The 15,435-nt window shown below is 37.0% G+C and overlaps 1 protein-coding gene across 3 annotated transcripts in view; it reads left to right on the top strand.

Annotated features, from left to right (window-relative positions):
- PPP2R5C (protein phosphatase 2 regulatory subunit B'gamma) overlaps positions 1-15,435 on the top strand; it is an 86,982-nt gene that overhangs the window by 48,170 nt on the left and 23,377 nt on the right. For all 3 annotated transcript variants that reach the window (XM_075426548.1, XM_075426549.1, XM_009936833.2), the window contains 4 exons: positions 4,287-4,486; positions 12,423-12,533; positions 13,135-13,227; positions 13,320-13,450. In XM_075426548.1, coding sequence (XP_075282663.1) covers positions 4,287-4,486; positions 12,423-12,533; positions 13,135-13,227; positions 13,320-13,450 — 535 coding nt within the window. The remainder of the gene's footprint in view (positions 1-4,286; positions 4,487-12,422; positions 12,534-13,134; positions 13,228-13,319; positions 13,451-15,435) is intronic.

A 15,435-nucleotide genomic window follows, 5' to 3' on the forward strand; every position in this document is an offset into this window, starting at 1 on the left:
CGGGCTCTAGAGCTGGAGGCAGGACTCCAGGTGGGGTTTCACCAAAGCAGAGTAGAGGGGCAGAATCACCTCCCTCAGCCTGCTGGCCACGCTTCTTTTGGTGCAGCTCAGGATGCAGTTTGCTTTCTGGGCTGCAAGCATGCACTGCCAGGCTGGGCTGCACCCCCAAGTCCTTCTCTCAGCAGGGCTGCTCTCAATCCATTCTCCACCCAGCCTGTATTGATACTGGGGTTTGCACCGACCCATGTGCAGGACCTTGCACTCAGCCTTCTTGAACTTCATGAGGTTCACACAGGCCCACCTCTCAAGCCTGTTCAGGTCCCTCAGGATGGCATCCCTTCCCTCCAGCGTGTCAACCACACCACACAGCTTGGTGCCGCTAGCAAACTTGCTGAGGGTGCACTCGATCCTGCTGTCCATGTCACCGAAAAAATGTGAAACAGCAGCGGTCGTAGTACCGACCCCTGAGGGACACCACTCATCACTGGAGTCAACCATGTCTCGTTTTTGGCTTTCAAAATGACGTAACAGTGAGTTTTACTTACCACAAATTGTGTAAGATAAATGATGCAGATGGAGGCATAAAATATGCCATTACAGTTTTTGTTTGTGTAAATCTGTGTCAGGAATTGCTGGACATCCAATTCAAATGTAAGACTCTATCTTTGTGATTCTGAAAAACTATGCTCCTGTTCCAGTAAGAGACTAGAAATTACTCATTTGAAGTATAATTAGTGATAGGGATAAGTGTTTGGATTGAATAGAGTCTTAAGACTACACTAGTGCCACTGTTCAGAAACAAATTCTGTGAAAATTATGTAAAGGGTGACTAGCAAATGGGGGGGGTGTATGGGGTTTTTGTTTTGATAGGAGGGTGGTTTGGTTTTGCGGTTTGTTTTTGTCTTTTGTTTTTTAAATTGCTCAATGAATAGCTCCAAACGCAAATTTTGGAATAATTGTAAGGAGTAGCTTCTGAATAACTGTGGCCTTCCCGTGGTCATTGGGGAATGGAGCACCAGAGTTGCTCAACTATGGAGACTTTTACCTGATGGCACTCACTTCAAGTATGTCAGTTAACTTCAGCAGTTGGAAGTCGGAGGTTATCACTTGTATGGAAATGGAAGGTCACCATGCAGTTAACTAAAAGAGCATAGCCAGATAGCTACTGGCATGTGGCTGAGGATAAATGACTTCTGGAGGCATCTCAGAGTTGGTCTGCAGATGTGCATGTGTTCTCTGCACAAAAATTATGGTCTGCTCAAGTCAGCTTCTTAACTACCTTCTATTTTCTGTCATACTTAAATCAACCTTTCAAACCTTAAAGGTATGGGTGGGCTTGATTTCATGGCAGGTACTCGAGACAAGTACCAGAAGAGATTTGAGGTCTAGACAGTTGAAAGCTGTTGATGAAGGGGTGAAAAAAACCCCAAGCAAACACAGCACAGTTTCTTAGAAATATGTGAGTTTCTCAGTCTGTATAAAGAACATCTCTCTGCTAGGATAGCAGGGATGACTGAGGTACTTAAAACAGTCAAGCCATTTCAAAACAAATGGTGAGGAAGGTGGCTTGCCTTGTGAGGGTGTTTCTTGACCCTTTTAGTTGTCAGTCTTTAGCTTCCAAGATTAGTAGTAATTACAGCTTTAATGCTTCCTCTCCTTTCAGGTTAGTGTACTATAAATCACTGTAATTGTGTGTCCATTACTTGTACGATTATAATCTCTAGTTAGGCTTTGGATTTCGTGGAGTTACACATTCATAATATGCTATCCCTAAGTGAAATCATGTTGTTTACACGTCAAGTTGAACTCTTTTCAATTTCACAGTTAATTGGGAAAAGGTACCCACTCCAACCACTTGGTACATCTGAGACTTTTTACATTCAGGTCATAAATTCAGCTGGCTTTCAGTATGTGAACTACTCAGTTAAATACTCTTTTTCCAGGAGAAATTGTTCATTGCTATAGTTTTTAATCCAAACAGAGAAAAGCGTGTGTATTCAGATACAAAATTTGTGTGGCTTAAAGTACCCTCAACTTGTTCACAGCACCAGACAGGAATTTTGGTTTATTTGTCAGAAGGTTGTTGCTCTGTTGAGGGACACTTGCCATTTAGCACCTTCTTTTCAGTTCTCGAAGTCTTCACTATCCCAGGTGTCTTGGTGACACTGAAGTATGTAACTGGTTATGGCTTTGTTCATGTATACTACATTTTATTCTGTATGTTCTTCAGGGCTATTACCGTACAGGGTTTTTTCTGCAGTTAATCTTCAGAGCAATTCAGTGTACATAACTTTAAAAAAAAATTGCTAGCTGTTTTAAGCCAAGTACGTATTCCAGGTTCATTGTAACAAAAGTACATTTGAAAGCAGCTGCTCTTAGGAGGGGAAGAACTACTTCAGCTTTTGCTGTCCTAAGGAGAAGTTTGTCAGGCACTTAAAGGAGAGGAACTTGTATTTCATCAGCTGGACTGTAGGTATCTGTTAGGCATTCAGTTTATTAGATTGTACATGCACGTGTTAGGTTGTGGGTGCTTGTATTCAGTAGTACCACTTGAAATCCTTTGTTTGACGGTAGCTTTTGCTGCTTGTTGAAGAAAATTTTAGCATTTTATGATACTCTAAGGAGAAAGAAAAGTCATCAACTAGAAGTAGTGGGAGTAAATGCAGAAATATTTACAAAGTCAATCTAGTCTGACTCTGTTTTTTAACATGTTATTAATGTCTTAGCAGTTCATATCTTAACAATAAATAAGTCATTATGCAGAAACATGAAATGTGTTATTGTGTTAATTTACGGAGGCTGTCTGTGGTGTGTTCACATTTCTTGTCTTAAGCTTAGTGCTGTAGTTTTGTGGACATTTTACTTGCATATGGATTTTTGTTGCTGTCAAAATATGGTACTGCTTTCTTCACCTCTGGCCAGTTACTTTAGTATTTGTTAAGTATTGAAAGTTAAGGTCCTGATCCTGCAAGTTTTTGCTGTGTATAATGATCTGTAATTTCACATACACTAGCCAGCTGCTCATGGGATTACTTCAGCGAAACACAAAGCACATGCAGAATTTTGCGTAATCAAGGCTAAAGTTCTGTAGAATTTAAAAGGTGTAACTTCTGTTCTGTAACTGTTGAAATGTTAGCCATAGGACATATTTTAATTTGTCAACATATGAATGTTTATAAACAGCAATCTAGTGTTAGTTCTTTCATAACAGTAACCTAAACTTCTACATCTATATTGGGAGTAGGTGATTTAGGCTTACTTCAGTTTCAAATTATAATTGGTGGGTTTGTATCGATGTGAATATTTTTTTAATTTTTTGAAGGTTCATTATTTTGGAAAATACTAATGGCAAAAGTAGTGCTGGCTTACTTGCTTATCAGTTCTGTGTATTAAGTTTGAACTGTGCAATCTAATTTCAATTTACATGCAAGTGCTAAATAATTAATTGCGGAGGGTCAGCAGCAAATGAGATATTTACTCAATTTGTTTGAAAATTCATGGTTAATTTTTTTCATATCTTATATTCATCTTGGTGATTAACTATGGCCTCTTCTAGAAGGCCAATGTTGTTTAATTTTGCAGTTCTGGCCACAGTTAACCAGCCTCCTGTAAGTTCTTAAATAGATTGTTAATGCAAGTCTAACACTTGTACATGTGGAACAAACATTCAAAACAGTGTTACAAATTGACCAAATAGTTGAAGATGCTAAGTGCGTTGCTCCAGTTTCTTTAAATGTTTCTTGCGCTAATCGAGTTTTTAAAAATCTCGAATAGCTGTTCTGTGCCTAGATGTGGTTACTGGAGCGTGTGGTGTTGTAGGAGGCGCTTGATATAGAAATGGAGTTTGTGAGGTGGCAGCTCCTGAAAAAGTGGCTCTGGCTTAGATCTAGTGCTGAAACTGAAGATCCACCTATTTACATCTAATACTAAAACCAGAATATTTCTGCAAATGTGGCATAATACTTTTTTTTTTTTTTTTTTTTACACAAACTGAGCTGTTTGGGGAATTCCTTGAGGTATTTTTTCAAGTGTGTTTTTTTTCCACGTGGTACTTCTGGCAAAGGCAAGTATGCATCACTGTTGCAACTTTGTTAAATCATCCTGTCATATAAGTGTATGGTACTGGGGTTCGTAGCCTAGATCATTATATTCCTGAAAGTTTGAAGATGCAGAAAGTTTGCTTGTAGTCTTAAACACTGCTATGTCTGTGTCTCTGGAAATAAAAATGGGGAGAAAAGTAAAGTCCACTACAATATCATTTATAACCAATTATTTTCACTTTTCAGATGTTCCTCCTGCTGATCAAGAAAAGCTTTTTATCCAGAAGTTACGACAATGTTGTGTACTTTTTGACTTTGTTTCTGATCCACTAAGTGACCTAAAGTGGAAGGAAGTAAAACGCGCAGCTTTAAGTGAAATGGTAGAATATATCACACACAATCGCAATGTGATTACAGAACCTATTTACCCTGAAGTAGTACATATGGTAAGTGATTTAACAATGGGAGCTATTTTGAATTTTTTTAATTCACAGTTGCTTCTGTAGCTGTATCAGTTCGTCTTCAGAAATCTTACTGAAATCTTCAAAAGACATCAACTGAGTTTGCACATCTGCAAAATGGCAATATAACAGTGCTCTTAAATCCCATTGCCAGTGTTGATTCTTCTTCTTTGTAAGATAAAAATTAGATGCATATATGAAGCAGGAGTAAATTATGGTTAAAGTTGGTAAAAATGAAATCTTGTATTTAAAAAAAAGGGGAGGGGGAATCTTTCCCCCCCACAAATCTTTTTTTAATAGGTGTTTATGAAAGTAGGTAGGAAAGTTAAATACAGCTAGCTGTTAAAAAAAAAAAAAGTAGACTGCAAAACTGAAAATCTGAAAAAAAAAGAAAAATATTAGAATTAAGATCATCTATGCAAGCTTGACGCTTTGTCACATGTAATCCCATTCAGTACCAGTGATTAATTTTATTCTGCATTCAGAGGTGAGAATGAGAGTCAGTTTATTTAGGACACTGGATAGCAGATAAAGATGCTGCTGGAACAAGCTATGTGAACTGTTCAGACCTGCTTTGTTCCTCCCTGCTCAACATCCAAATTCTAGCCATCTAGACCTGGTTTAGATGTTGTGCTTAAGTCTACTCCAGAGGAGGAGGCCATGAAACTACAGGAGAATCTCTCAGCTCTCATTGTGGTGACTAGGCACCAGTTGCCTGGAGTTAGCAGTTGGGTTGAGTTCTGTGGCTGTTGTCTGCAATACACTGAGAACAGAAATCATTGTTTTACATTGCTGACTACTAAGCCTACAAGAAATGCTTGAGCATGTGAGACATGATGTTTTTCCCGAGACTATGGCTTGGAGTGATTTTTCAGAGGGATGAGGAAACAGTGTATCTTTACCATAAGTATGAACTTAGTCAATTTTCGAGGTCCTACAAATCGGAGACTTTGAAGCTTCTTCAGAGATTCTAGGGATTTATAGTATGAAAGATGTTGCTTATTCCGAAGATTGCTTGTGATATAAATCAGCCAAATGTTTACTGATACGGAAGTTACTTCTGTGAGAACTTCTGAGAATATGAGGATTATGTATAACACTAGATGTCAAACATACACAAAGCATTGAGGATGGTTAATGAGGAGATGTGGGATCACGGCTTTTCCCATGTCTTGGTAGCTTATTTGTCTTTCTTGCTAATTGCTTGCTTGTTTTGGAATACTGGACACTGAAAGGGGAGTTACAAAAGAGAAGAAGTTTGCTGAGACTTCATTTAGGTAAAATGGAGTTCATGATGGTTTCTTGAATATATGTGTCAGACATTAGTGTTTGCTCTGTGTAAGAAGTCTTAACTGCCCTTAATTTCATAACTTTTGCCTTATGTGGCTGCATTATCTTCGTCAACAGTTATGACCAGGATACATTCGGCTGAGGAGAATATATACATTCTTTGTTTTCAGATGCAAATGATGGTGGGAAAATCTGCACTTCAGTCAGTGTAATAAATCTTGGTGCAGAATTTTGCTGCTATCTTAATTGCCAGTGTTTCGCTGGGAGCACACGGCATCTGTTTGGCAATTCTTTCAGTGAATTTAAAATGTTTTTTATGTGCAAGCTAGAAGCTTGCACATAAAGGGTACAGGGTTTCCTTGCATGGGACTTACACAGCACTGTGATGGACATTCTCAGTGAAGGCACCTGGACTAGTATTTTGAGGTTAAATTCAGATAGCAATTTTTTAGGCTGCTTTTGTGAAACAATTTTTTTTTGTTGTTCTTCTGGTCTGAAACAACTGTATTCCTCCTGCAGTAGTATTACCGGCTTTTTTCTTTCAGACATATATGTAGATTGAGGTCTACTTTTGCTATGTTCTAGTAGTGGATTTGAGTTGATTGTGTGGATTTTAGGCAAAAATAAAACTAACATCTTTGTGTACTTTGAGACTCTTCCAAGAGACATTGATAAGTTATGTGCTGCTACTGCTACTGAATTATATTAATAAGGAATAGGGTTTTCAGCAAAATTATGAGAGTAATTCTTGGTTTGGAAAGTTTGTAGAGTTGGTAGTTGGCATAGGAATTAGGATTTGACTGTGCATTTCTCTTCATCTTTACAATTCGGAGGTTATTTGTTTGTGTATGACTATGTATAGACATACATGCGTAGATAGGTATGTGTGTCTAATTTTTGTTTGGTTTTGTTAACATGTTATGTAGTCCAAACACTTAGGACAATGAAGTTCACAAGTTGTTTAACAGTAGTAATAAAATAATGTTTCCTTTTCAGTGGCTTCAAATCTTGCTCTTTGACAAGAGAAGCATCTGCCGTATCTGGTCCTTTTTTATTCTTTGTAATTCTTGTGCTCCTGCCATGTGCATCAACCCCACCTTCACCCTTTTTTTTTTTTTTCCTTCAAAGAAGTTCTGGACTAATTTATAGTAAGGTCTTGTCTCTAAGCTATATATTCATCTAGTGGCTTAGCTCAGTTGTTTCATCTTAAGTATAAGTCTCCTTTTCAAAACATAAGAGATAATTTAATTTCTGAAATGGATTTATTGCTGTTCTCTAATGTAGATGCAAGAGTTTCTTCCCTTTCTTTCTCAAAGAGCCAGCTGACATGTCCTTTAAATTCTTTTCACATTTCTAAGCCAAGATGTGAAGTGAAAGGATATGTTTTTATTAAACCGTTGTATAGCAAGTTCCATTTCTCAGGTACAATACAAGTAAGGTTGGATTGATTAGCCTCAGAGCAGGAACTTACCTCTTCTCAAAACTGTAAGAACTGTAGTCAAATGTCTGAATAAATCTTGTAAATGAGAAATTTAGTTGTTTTGATCAAAAGCATTTGTTACTGATTCTTATTTAGAAAATTATATAAATTTTTTTTTTTTAGCTTGGCTTTTGAAGAAAACAAGCCTTATCAGAATATTCTGTTGTGCAATAGTTTGTCAGAAGCGTAGATGCTTAGGATGTTAGTTTTGTAGAACTTTGAGAATTGCTGGCTATGTGGAACACAGACCCAAATCAATGCTGCTTTCCACCTCAGGGGAGGATAGATGACAATACCTGGATTGTAGCTGTTTTAAGAGGGACTATGAAAGTGAACGTCAATACAAATACTCCTTTCCCCGGCTAACCAGCTAGAGGGTGTTGAGGAGAGCTGAGGGAAGGCTGGGGCAGTACTGAGTGTGGAGGTCCAGGGTTGTGTTCTGAGAAAGTGGCTCAAAAGCATGTATAAATACGTCTTATTTATTTCTTTAGCTCCCAGAATAATTCCTTAGTGGTGATGATGATGAAGTACTTGTGGATGGTAAATTAAAGTTTTTTGTGAAGCATGTAGGCTAATATTACTTTTTTAAATTGATAATATGTAGAACAGATCTAATTTTATTCAGCATTTGAAGCAATTTTCACTGCAACTTTTCAGGCATTATGAAAATTACATTACATGCTCAGTTACACCCATGGGAGGAAGATATTTTTGTTGTCGTTGTTCTGGGGGTTTTGCAGGTGTGGGTATTTGTTTTGGGTTTTTTATCTCTGATCTTTGGTCTAGAATGAGAGAAGTTACTGTGAACAGAAGTGTACTACCTGTGGCTCTATTTACCTGTAAGAATGGCTTTATTCACATGAATATAAAAGGCACAGACTTGCAGATTGTACAGCTTGTCACTCAGAGCTGTTCATGTCAGGCTTCACTCACGCTGCTCAGCAGAATGGGGGAGAGAACATGTGATGATATCTCTCATGCTTACTTGCTTGAAAATATCCTCCAGCCTTACATAAAATGGGCCACCAGAAAAACAGGGTGCGTAACTACCATTACAGCAAGCAGATCTGTGAAGCGGTGAAAATGCAGGTTGTTTGCTTTTCCTTTTTTGTTCTCCTATCCTCCTAAGTTACAGCCTTTGGAGTCAAGTATTCTCAGTCCTAACAGCACAGAGAGGATTTTGGCACACTAGTCCAGTTTTCCTAAAGACTCAAATTTCATACATCTGGGGGAGTTGGGGGCAGGGGTGGGTGGGGGCTGGGGATGTGGTTAAGTTATGCTGTGTTTACTTAGTACTTCTGTGGGAAATTTGCCTTAGGCTTTGCAGCTTGTGTCTTGTCTGTTTGGTCAAGAGACTGAGAAGTTAGGAAAAAAGATCAGCCAGAAAGATCAGCCAGAAAGGTGAAGGTCTCACTGTTATTAGTTCATTATAAATTTTCCTAAATTTCAATGGCTTAATAAACAAGAGAGTCTCAGGTTCGTGCCTTCACTGAGATGCTGCACCTTGATTTGAGCAGTTTTGTGTTCTGTTGGTCAAGGATATAAAACACAAAATAGACCAAATCAGGCTTCACTGGTTCTAGTGCTTATGGAACAAATTACTCTGTTTTGGGGTTTTAACTCTTTCCATTTGGTATTCCCAAAAATAAAAAATACAAAACAGTGTACCTAACACCTTACGTGACCTGGCTTTTCTTCTTTATAGCGAGAGACTGAGACTTTCTTCTCTAGAAAAGGCTGATTCTTCTTCCATTTGCTTAACAACCTTAGGAAGTTCTAAATTTCAAGTCTGGTCTTCCTGGTTTTTTCTTGTAAGACCATTATTGATTTTTGTAAAGTTTCACTGTATTTTTTTTAAGCAACGGTTGGAGGTCGTTAGTTGTTTGATGTCCATGCTTTTAAAAAGGGGAACATGAAGATATTTTAGCTTTAGTTTTAATTCTCTGAAATAGTAATTACTCTGATATGCCAGCCTCTGTCTGTATCAGACCTACATGTCAGTTGCTGAAATGAAGGAATATTCTGAAGAAAAATAAAGCATCAGGATGACTTTTTCCTTCATGGGACTATGATGTAAGTCTCACAGATTTAGCTGATGCAGTTTGATACTGCCTCCCACTGTCTGCTCTGCCATCTGTCAGATGTGAGATGGCAGGACAGGACATACGTGTGCTCCTTAGCCCTGCCAGTAATAGGTAATTCACGGCACTATTTTAAACTCTGAATGGAGGTATTAATGAGAAGTCAGAATGTGAAGAAGAAACAGCATTCTGTTTCTTTTCCCACAATACCACCAAAAGAGGGGTGGAATGCATTTTTTTGCAAAGTAGTGTCTTTAAACTGAGACAGCTTAATCTTTCAGAGCTTTCAAGTAAACTTCAGATGATCAACAAGCAGGCTTTGATGCTCTTTAAAAAAAAAAATTTAAAAATAAAATTAAAAAAAAAAAATACAGCCAACCAACCAGGAAAAACCTGAGTAAAACCTGAGAAAAGAACAACGTGTTTGTGGCATATATGGTTATTATCTACGATGGAATTTGAACATAATAAAGTCTGAAATCATGGCATAAAGAATAGATTTTAAAAGTGATACTGGAATAGACCTTGCATTCTGAATAGCTGTAAGTAAACTTAAACTTGTAGGGTTTAGGTTTTTTCCATAAATTGAGCTGTATTATACAGTTGTTGAAAGTGTAGGAACCTTTCAGCTCATGAAATAAGTAAAATGTTTTTTTGCATCCTCAAAAAAGGCATTCTGTTCAGTGCAAGGTCTGATGGAATTTGTTGTGGGGTTTTTTTTGTTGTTGTTTTTGGGGGGTTTTTTTGGTTTTTTTTTTTTTGTTTTGTTCTGGCTGGTCCTGGAGATGCCCTGTACTGGCATGTTTGCTGAGCCAAGTTACTGATTTTCTTGAAAAGGATCTGTAAATGTTTCTGCTGCTCCTGGTGATGTAGCCTTTTGCAAAGAATTTTCTTTTTCCTGGCAAATCAGCTTTTCTCCCCTGTGGTCTCTTACTTTGCCACACTTAGGAGATGTATTCTCAGATTTTCCCCTCAATACTTGCAAAAAGACACCTCCAATCTGTTACAGCAATAGAATTCCAGTAACAATGTATAGGTTAACTCTTGCCAGTACTTGTGGTACATGTTTAGGACAGAGTATATTTATACCTCATGCTGAAGCTCCATGTAGGCAGCTGCAGGTGATTTGATAAATCAGTTCTGTGCAGGATGTAGCTCTCCATTCAGCACAGCCTCAACTCTTGTTGCAAGCAAATGTTTACTGAAATTTGCTTTAAAATACCTTAGTATTTTTATAAAGCACAAAGTGATCTGTGTATTTGAAAGCAGAATTTAATTTAGTGTTGTAAGGCAGAATCAACATGAAGAGAGTTTCTTTATGGAGCCTAATATACGCAATTGTTATGAAGGGTTAGGACAGTACACCACTATGTCTTTATTTTGGTGGTGGTCTTATCGTCCCTGCAGTGTGTTCAAGCTGCTGAGAGACAAAGGCATTTGTCTCAAGGGATCGCTTTAAAGTACTGGAGGCAGTTTGGGACCATATACTAATTTGAATTTATCTTTATTTTTTTTATTCTGTACAAAAAGAAGTTTAGACTGCTTGGTACTGGTTTGATGATGAGTAAGGAACAAAATATAGAACAGGAAAGTCTCTATCAGTGTACTTACGCAGCTAAATAGATTGCATTTTTATACTTGCTCAGCAATTTGGTTGTCTCCTACCAATGTCTGCCCGACCTAATATTCTGGCTTACAAACAGAACTGAGGAATTAGTGTGTTTTCAGCACTGACAGCCATAGCTGCGTTGCATATACAGTCAAAGGCTTTTTCAGCCTTTTTTTTACTGGCTCGTGCAGTAACCTTTTCCTTCCACCTTGATCAGTAAAGTTTTAATCATTAACTCCTCAGGTTGTGAGAACAACCGTTTGAATCACTAGCTAGTTGCTCCTTTCTTATCCACAAAGAAGCCAGCTGGTTTTGCTGGCTGTCATTTCGGATGGAGAATTTAGGATACTGCAGACCTTTTAAATCTTAGCACCATTCTGGGTAAGGTTACTCTTGACAATGCATGCTAAACTTGTCCCAAAAATCGTGTGAGGTTTTTTCAGCCAACATATGTGTTTTGTTTTACGTGTGTGATCATATCCATTGTATAAATTGATATAAATGTTATTATTTTTAATTATATGTTTTTATTTTAAAAATTCAAGCTCCATGGATTTAGTCATGGGGTTGTTTGGCCTGCAACAGGACCTCGTAGAAAAGTTTTCTGTCCATACCACAGGCACTGAGGGTTTTGTCTTTGTTAGGGACTTTGAAACTCTCTTCATATTAAAGCACTTTGTGGAGAGTACTACTCTGGTTCATAATAGTAGGAATGTGCATCTAGACAAGCACTTGGAAACAAAAAAAAGTATTTATCTGTGTATCAACAACTTGAAAAGCAATTCATCTTTGTAGTCTGCTCTACTTCCATGAGGGTGTTAATGGTTTTCAGGGAGTTGAGAATTTGGATGAAGTGAAAGATTAAAGGATTAGGGTGTGCGTTTCTCCCCCCTCAATGCCCCTGTGAGGTCAGGTGGATGGACATGGTTTAAGAGAAATAACCATTGGGAGGAGGAGGGAGGAGTTTGGTTTTGAAGTGTTTCCACATATGTATACTCACGCTGTGCAGTGAAACAGATAACATTTTACAGAGAAGAACAGTCGGGGGTAATCTTTGTTTTGCATCTCTGCTGCCAACTTCCAGTTTTGCAGGTTGTTGCATGGCTTTGTAAAGCATATATAAAATAGTTACACAAACATTTTTTATATATACTTTTGCTTGGGCTTTTAAAATGTGTGTGTGTGTGTAAAGAGATCAGAGCAATATCCTCATAAAACATGTCCTGACAGTAGGTTTGTGCTTGAAAGAGTACTGCATGGAAAAGTATTCTCCAAGTTAGAAATCTTTGAAGAATGAATGTACCTCATTATTGTTTAAACTGCTGGGTTATATAGCTTGTATTTTTGCAAATATCAATTAAAATAGTTCATATAAAAAAAAACCCCCTCAGTCAAAACAATTTTTAAGTCTTTTTTTAATCATTCACTTGTTTCAAAGTTCTTAGATACATGTGATTTCAGTTTGCAGTTAATATGTTTCGAACATTACCACCATCTTCCAATCCGACGGGAGCAGAATTTGATCCAGAGGAAGATGAACCAACCTTAGAAGCTGCATGGCCTCATCTACAGGTATTTAAGGAAGATGAGGAAGTCGGAGTCTAACAAAGTTTTGACATTAAAGTCATTGTTTATTGATTCAAAATTGTTTAGTTTATGTGTTTATCTCAAGTCAATTACATTTCTCTGCAATATTTAAAATACGTCTTGAATTTAAACTGATAAAAAATTTCAGTTAGTATATTAGAGGTTAAAGGCTTGTTTCTTGTGGTACAGATGTGGCTGCTGTGATTTTAAGTGAGCTTCAGTTTGTCACTTTGAATGCTTTGATCTTACTGTGGCACAGCTCTAGCTTTCAGAGGTACCGTGACAAACAGAAAAGAACAGAGAATTTTCAAAACACGTACTTCTGGGCATGATGCATGCTAGATTACTGTATGTCATTTGAGTAAAACCTACTGATGGAGCTCAGCAGAATTTTGATGCAGTTTAAAGAACTTTGTCAGCAGAGGAATAGCCAAGCTTTACTGTGTGGTATATAAATAAATATAAATACAAATAAAAGAAAGTGCAGTTCTGTACAACTAATTGGTGTAATTTTGGTAATGTGCTGCTCATAGAATGGTTCCTTGTTTGAAAGACTAATAACTATTTTTCTTTGGGTTTTTTTCAGCTTGTTTATGAATTTTTCTTAAGGTTTTTAGAATCTCCAGATTTCCAACCTAATATAGCTAAGAAATATATTGATCAGAAGTTTGTATTACAGGTGAGGTAAAAAATAATTTTTAATTTCAAGCTTTAAATTATTTTAAAATGGATTAGACTCAAGTAAAGTGTATCTCTTTTCTCTCTTTGCAGCTTTTAGAGCTCTTTGACAGTGAAGATCCTCGTGAAAGAGATTTTCTTAAAACAACTCTTCACAGAATATATGGGAAATTCTTAGGCCTAAGAGCTTACATCCGGAAACAAATTAATAATATATTTTATAGGTATGTCTTTATATTATGGTGCATGCAATCAGGTATACAACTAAAAATACTCTTAAGACACTGCTAGCAATTTTTTTAATTCTTAGTGAGTTTATACCCAATATTGCTACTTCCTGCTATAATTAACACTAGTTAGGAGATCTAAATTAAGGTAATGTTGCACACAGCATAAATTTGGCAGCTGACATTTGAGTTTGTGTGTGATTCAGTCGGTTTGATATCTTTATCTGTGAGGATTTTTTTTCATATTGGGTAGTAGTGTTTTTATTATAGTAGTGTCTTAATAACATGTAGTTCTTCATAATGCAGAAGTTGGGCTCAAATTGAATGGCTGAGAGATCTGGAATTTGCTTGCAGGAACATTTTTACTGCCTTTTCTTTCCTCAGAACTGAGATATACCATTTAGGACTCATGAAATATTTTTTTAATTGCCATAGAATAAAGTATAGTATTATCCCTGATAGAAAAATAAGTAAATATGAAAAATTAATCCCCTGCATTACCAAAGGTCTTAAGAACTGTGTGTTTTTACTGCCATTATGTCAAGTGTAAAAGCAGGATTATGGTGCCTGCTTTTTAGTCTTTTAGTTTTGGTATGCTTCTCTTTTCTACCAATAATTATGTTGTGTATCTGTTTTGCACTCGTCCATCATGCTTCCCTTTTTCTCTGCCACTGTTGTTTCCATCCCGGAATGAATGTATGATGCTACTCCTTCAGTAAAATAGCAAAAAGCTGCTGCATACTCAGTGCCATCTCATGAGTGGCACCCAGCAGTACCAGCTGTAAACGGAGCTTATCTTCCCTGTCTATGGTAACAAGTAAGCCTTTAGAAGAGATACAGAGGGGCTGCTTTAAAATAATTAGTAAGCCGTCACTGCCTGGCGGACAGCTGCTCTTGGCTGGAGGTGTCAAGAGCCAGTATGTCCTAAGGAAAAAGTACAGGTGTATCTGTCAAAGGTGCAAACTTTTTTTCCCATGCATAGATTTTATTAAATTAATTCCAAAATGCATAATTTTGTAAAATGTCTGAAGGAGATGGTACACAGCATCACAGTGTGTTAGAATGCACTTCTGAACGGCGTTTTTATTTGCCACTTCCTGAACTTTACTTTCAGGGATAATGGAAGCAAAGTCTTCAAACACAGATAGTTCGGGTGCAAGAACTTTGAAAGTCTAAGAAATCTTCTGGTTATTAGATCAACTTTGTAATAGTTTGTATAAAAACATGTTTTTGATCTGAAATGTACATGGGAGATTATACAATTTTCACCATAGAGACTACCTTTCTCTACCAAGTTGTAGGAAGAAAAATTAAACAGAAAACTTCACTCGTTTGTGTAATATCTAGGAGCTAGAAGTTGAAATGTTTTGCATCCAAGTGTAATCTAGTGTCCCTGGATAGGAGTACCAGGGAGGAAAGTTGTTTCAACTTCTGACTTGAATTAGTGGATTGCGCATGATAAGCTTTTAAAGTATGTGTAGAATTTTTCAAAGTATTTCATTTTCTTATACTTTTCCCTGAAAGTCATCAGTTTGTTACTGTGTTTACCTAAGAAAAGCGTGGTCTTTATTTGTCTTTTAGTCACTAACCAGAATTGCATGAATTCTGTCCCAATAGTACATTAATCTTATTTTTTCTAATGTAAAAAATATTTTTATAAAAATCATTAAACCAGTATGTTTCTATTAATTTAGTCTGAAGCTTTTTGTGTCATTGTCTTTAGTTTTGCTTGGAATTGTTGTCCTGAATTATATGGGAATGGTCTTTAAGGAGAAAAACCAGTCACATCAAATATTCTAGATTAAAAGTAGCTGTTAATATACCAGTCTGTTAAAACAGAAAAATATTTTCTAATGAGTGAAATAATTTTCTCATAAGTGTAAACTATTATAACTATTTGCAAAATACCTGAGGTTGTGTATAGAGCTTTCTCAAGAAATGTACATTCAGGCAATTGGGAAGAAGGGTGGAAAGGTGATTGC

Source organism: Opisthocomus hoazin, chromosome 7 (assembly GCF_030867145.1).
Source record: "Opisthocomus hoazin isolate bOpiHoa1 chromosome 7, bOpiHoa1.hap1, whole genome shotgun sequence".
Lineage (NCBI taxonomy): Eukaryota > Metazoa > Chordata > Aves > Opisthocomiformes > Opisthocomidae > Opisthocomus > Opisthocomus hoazin.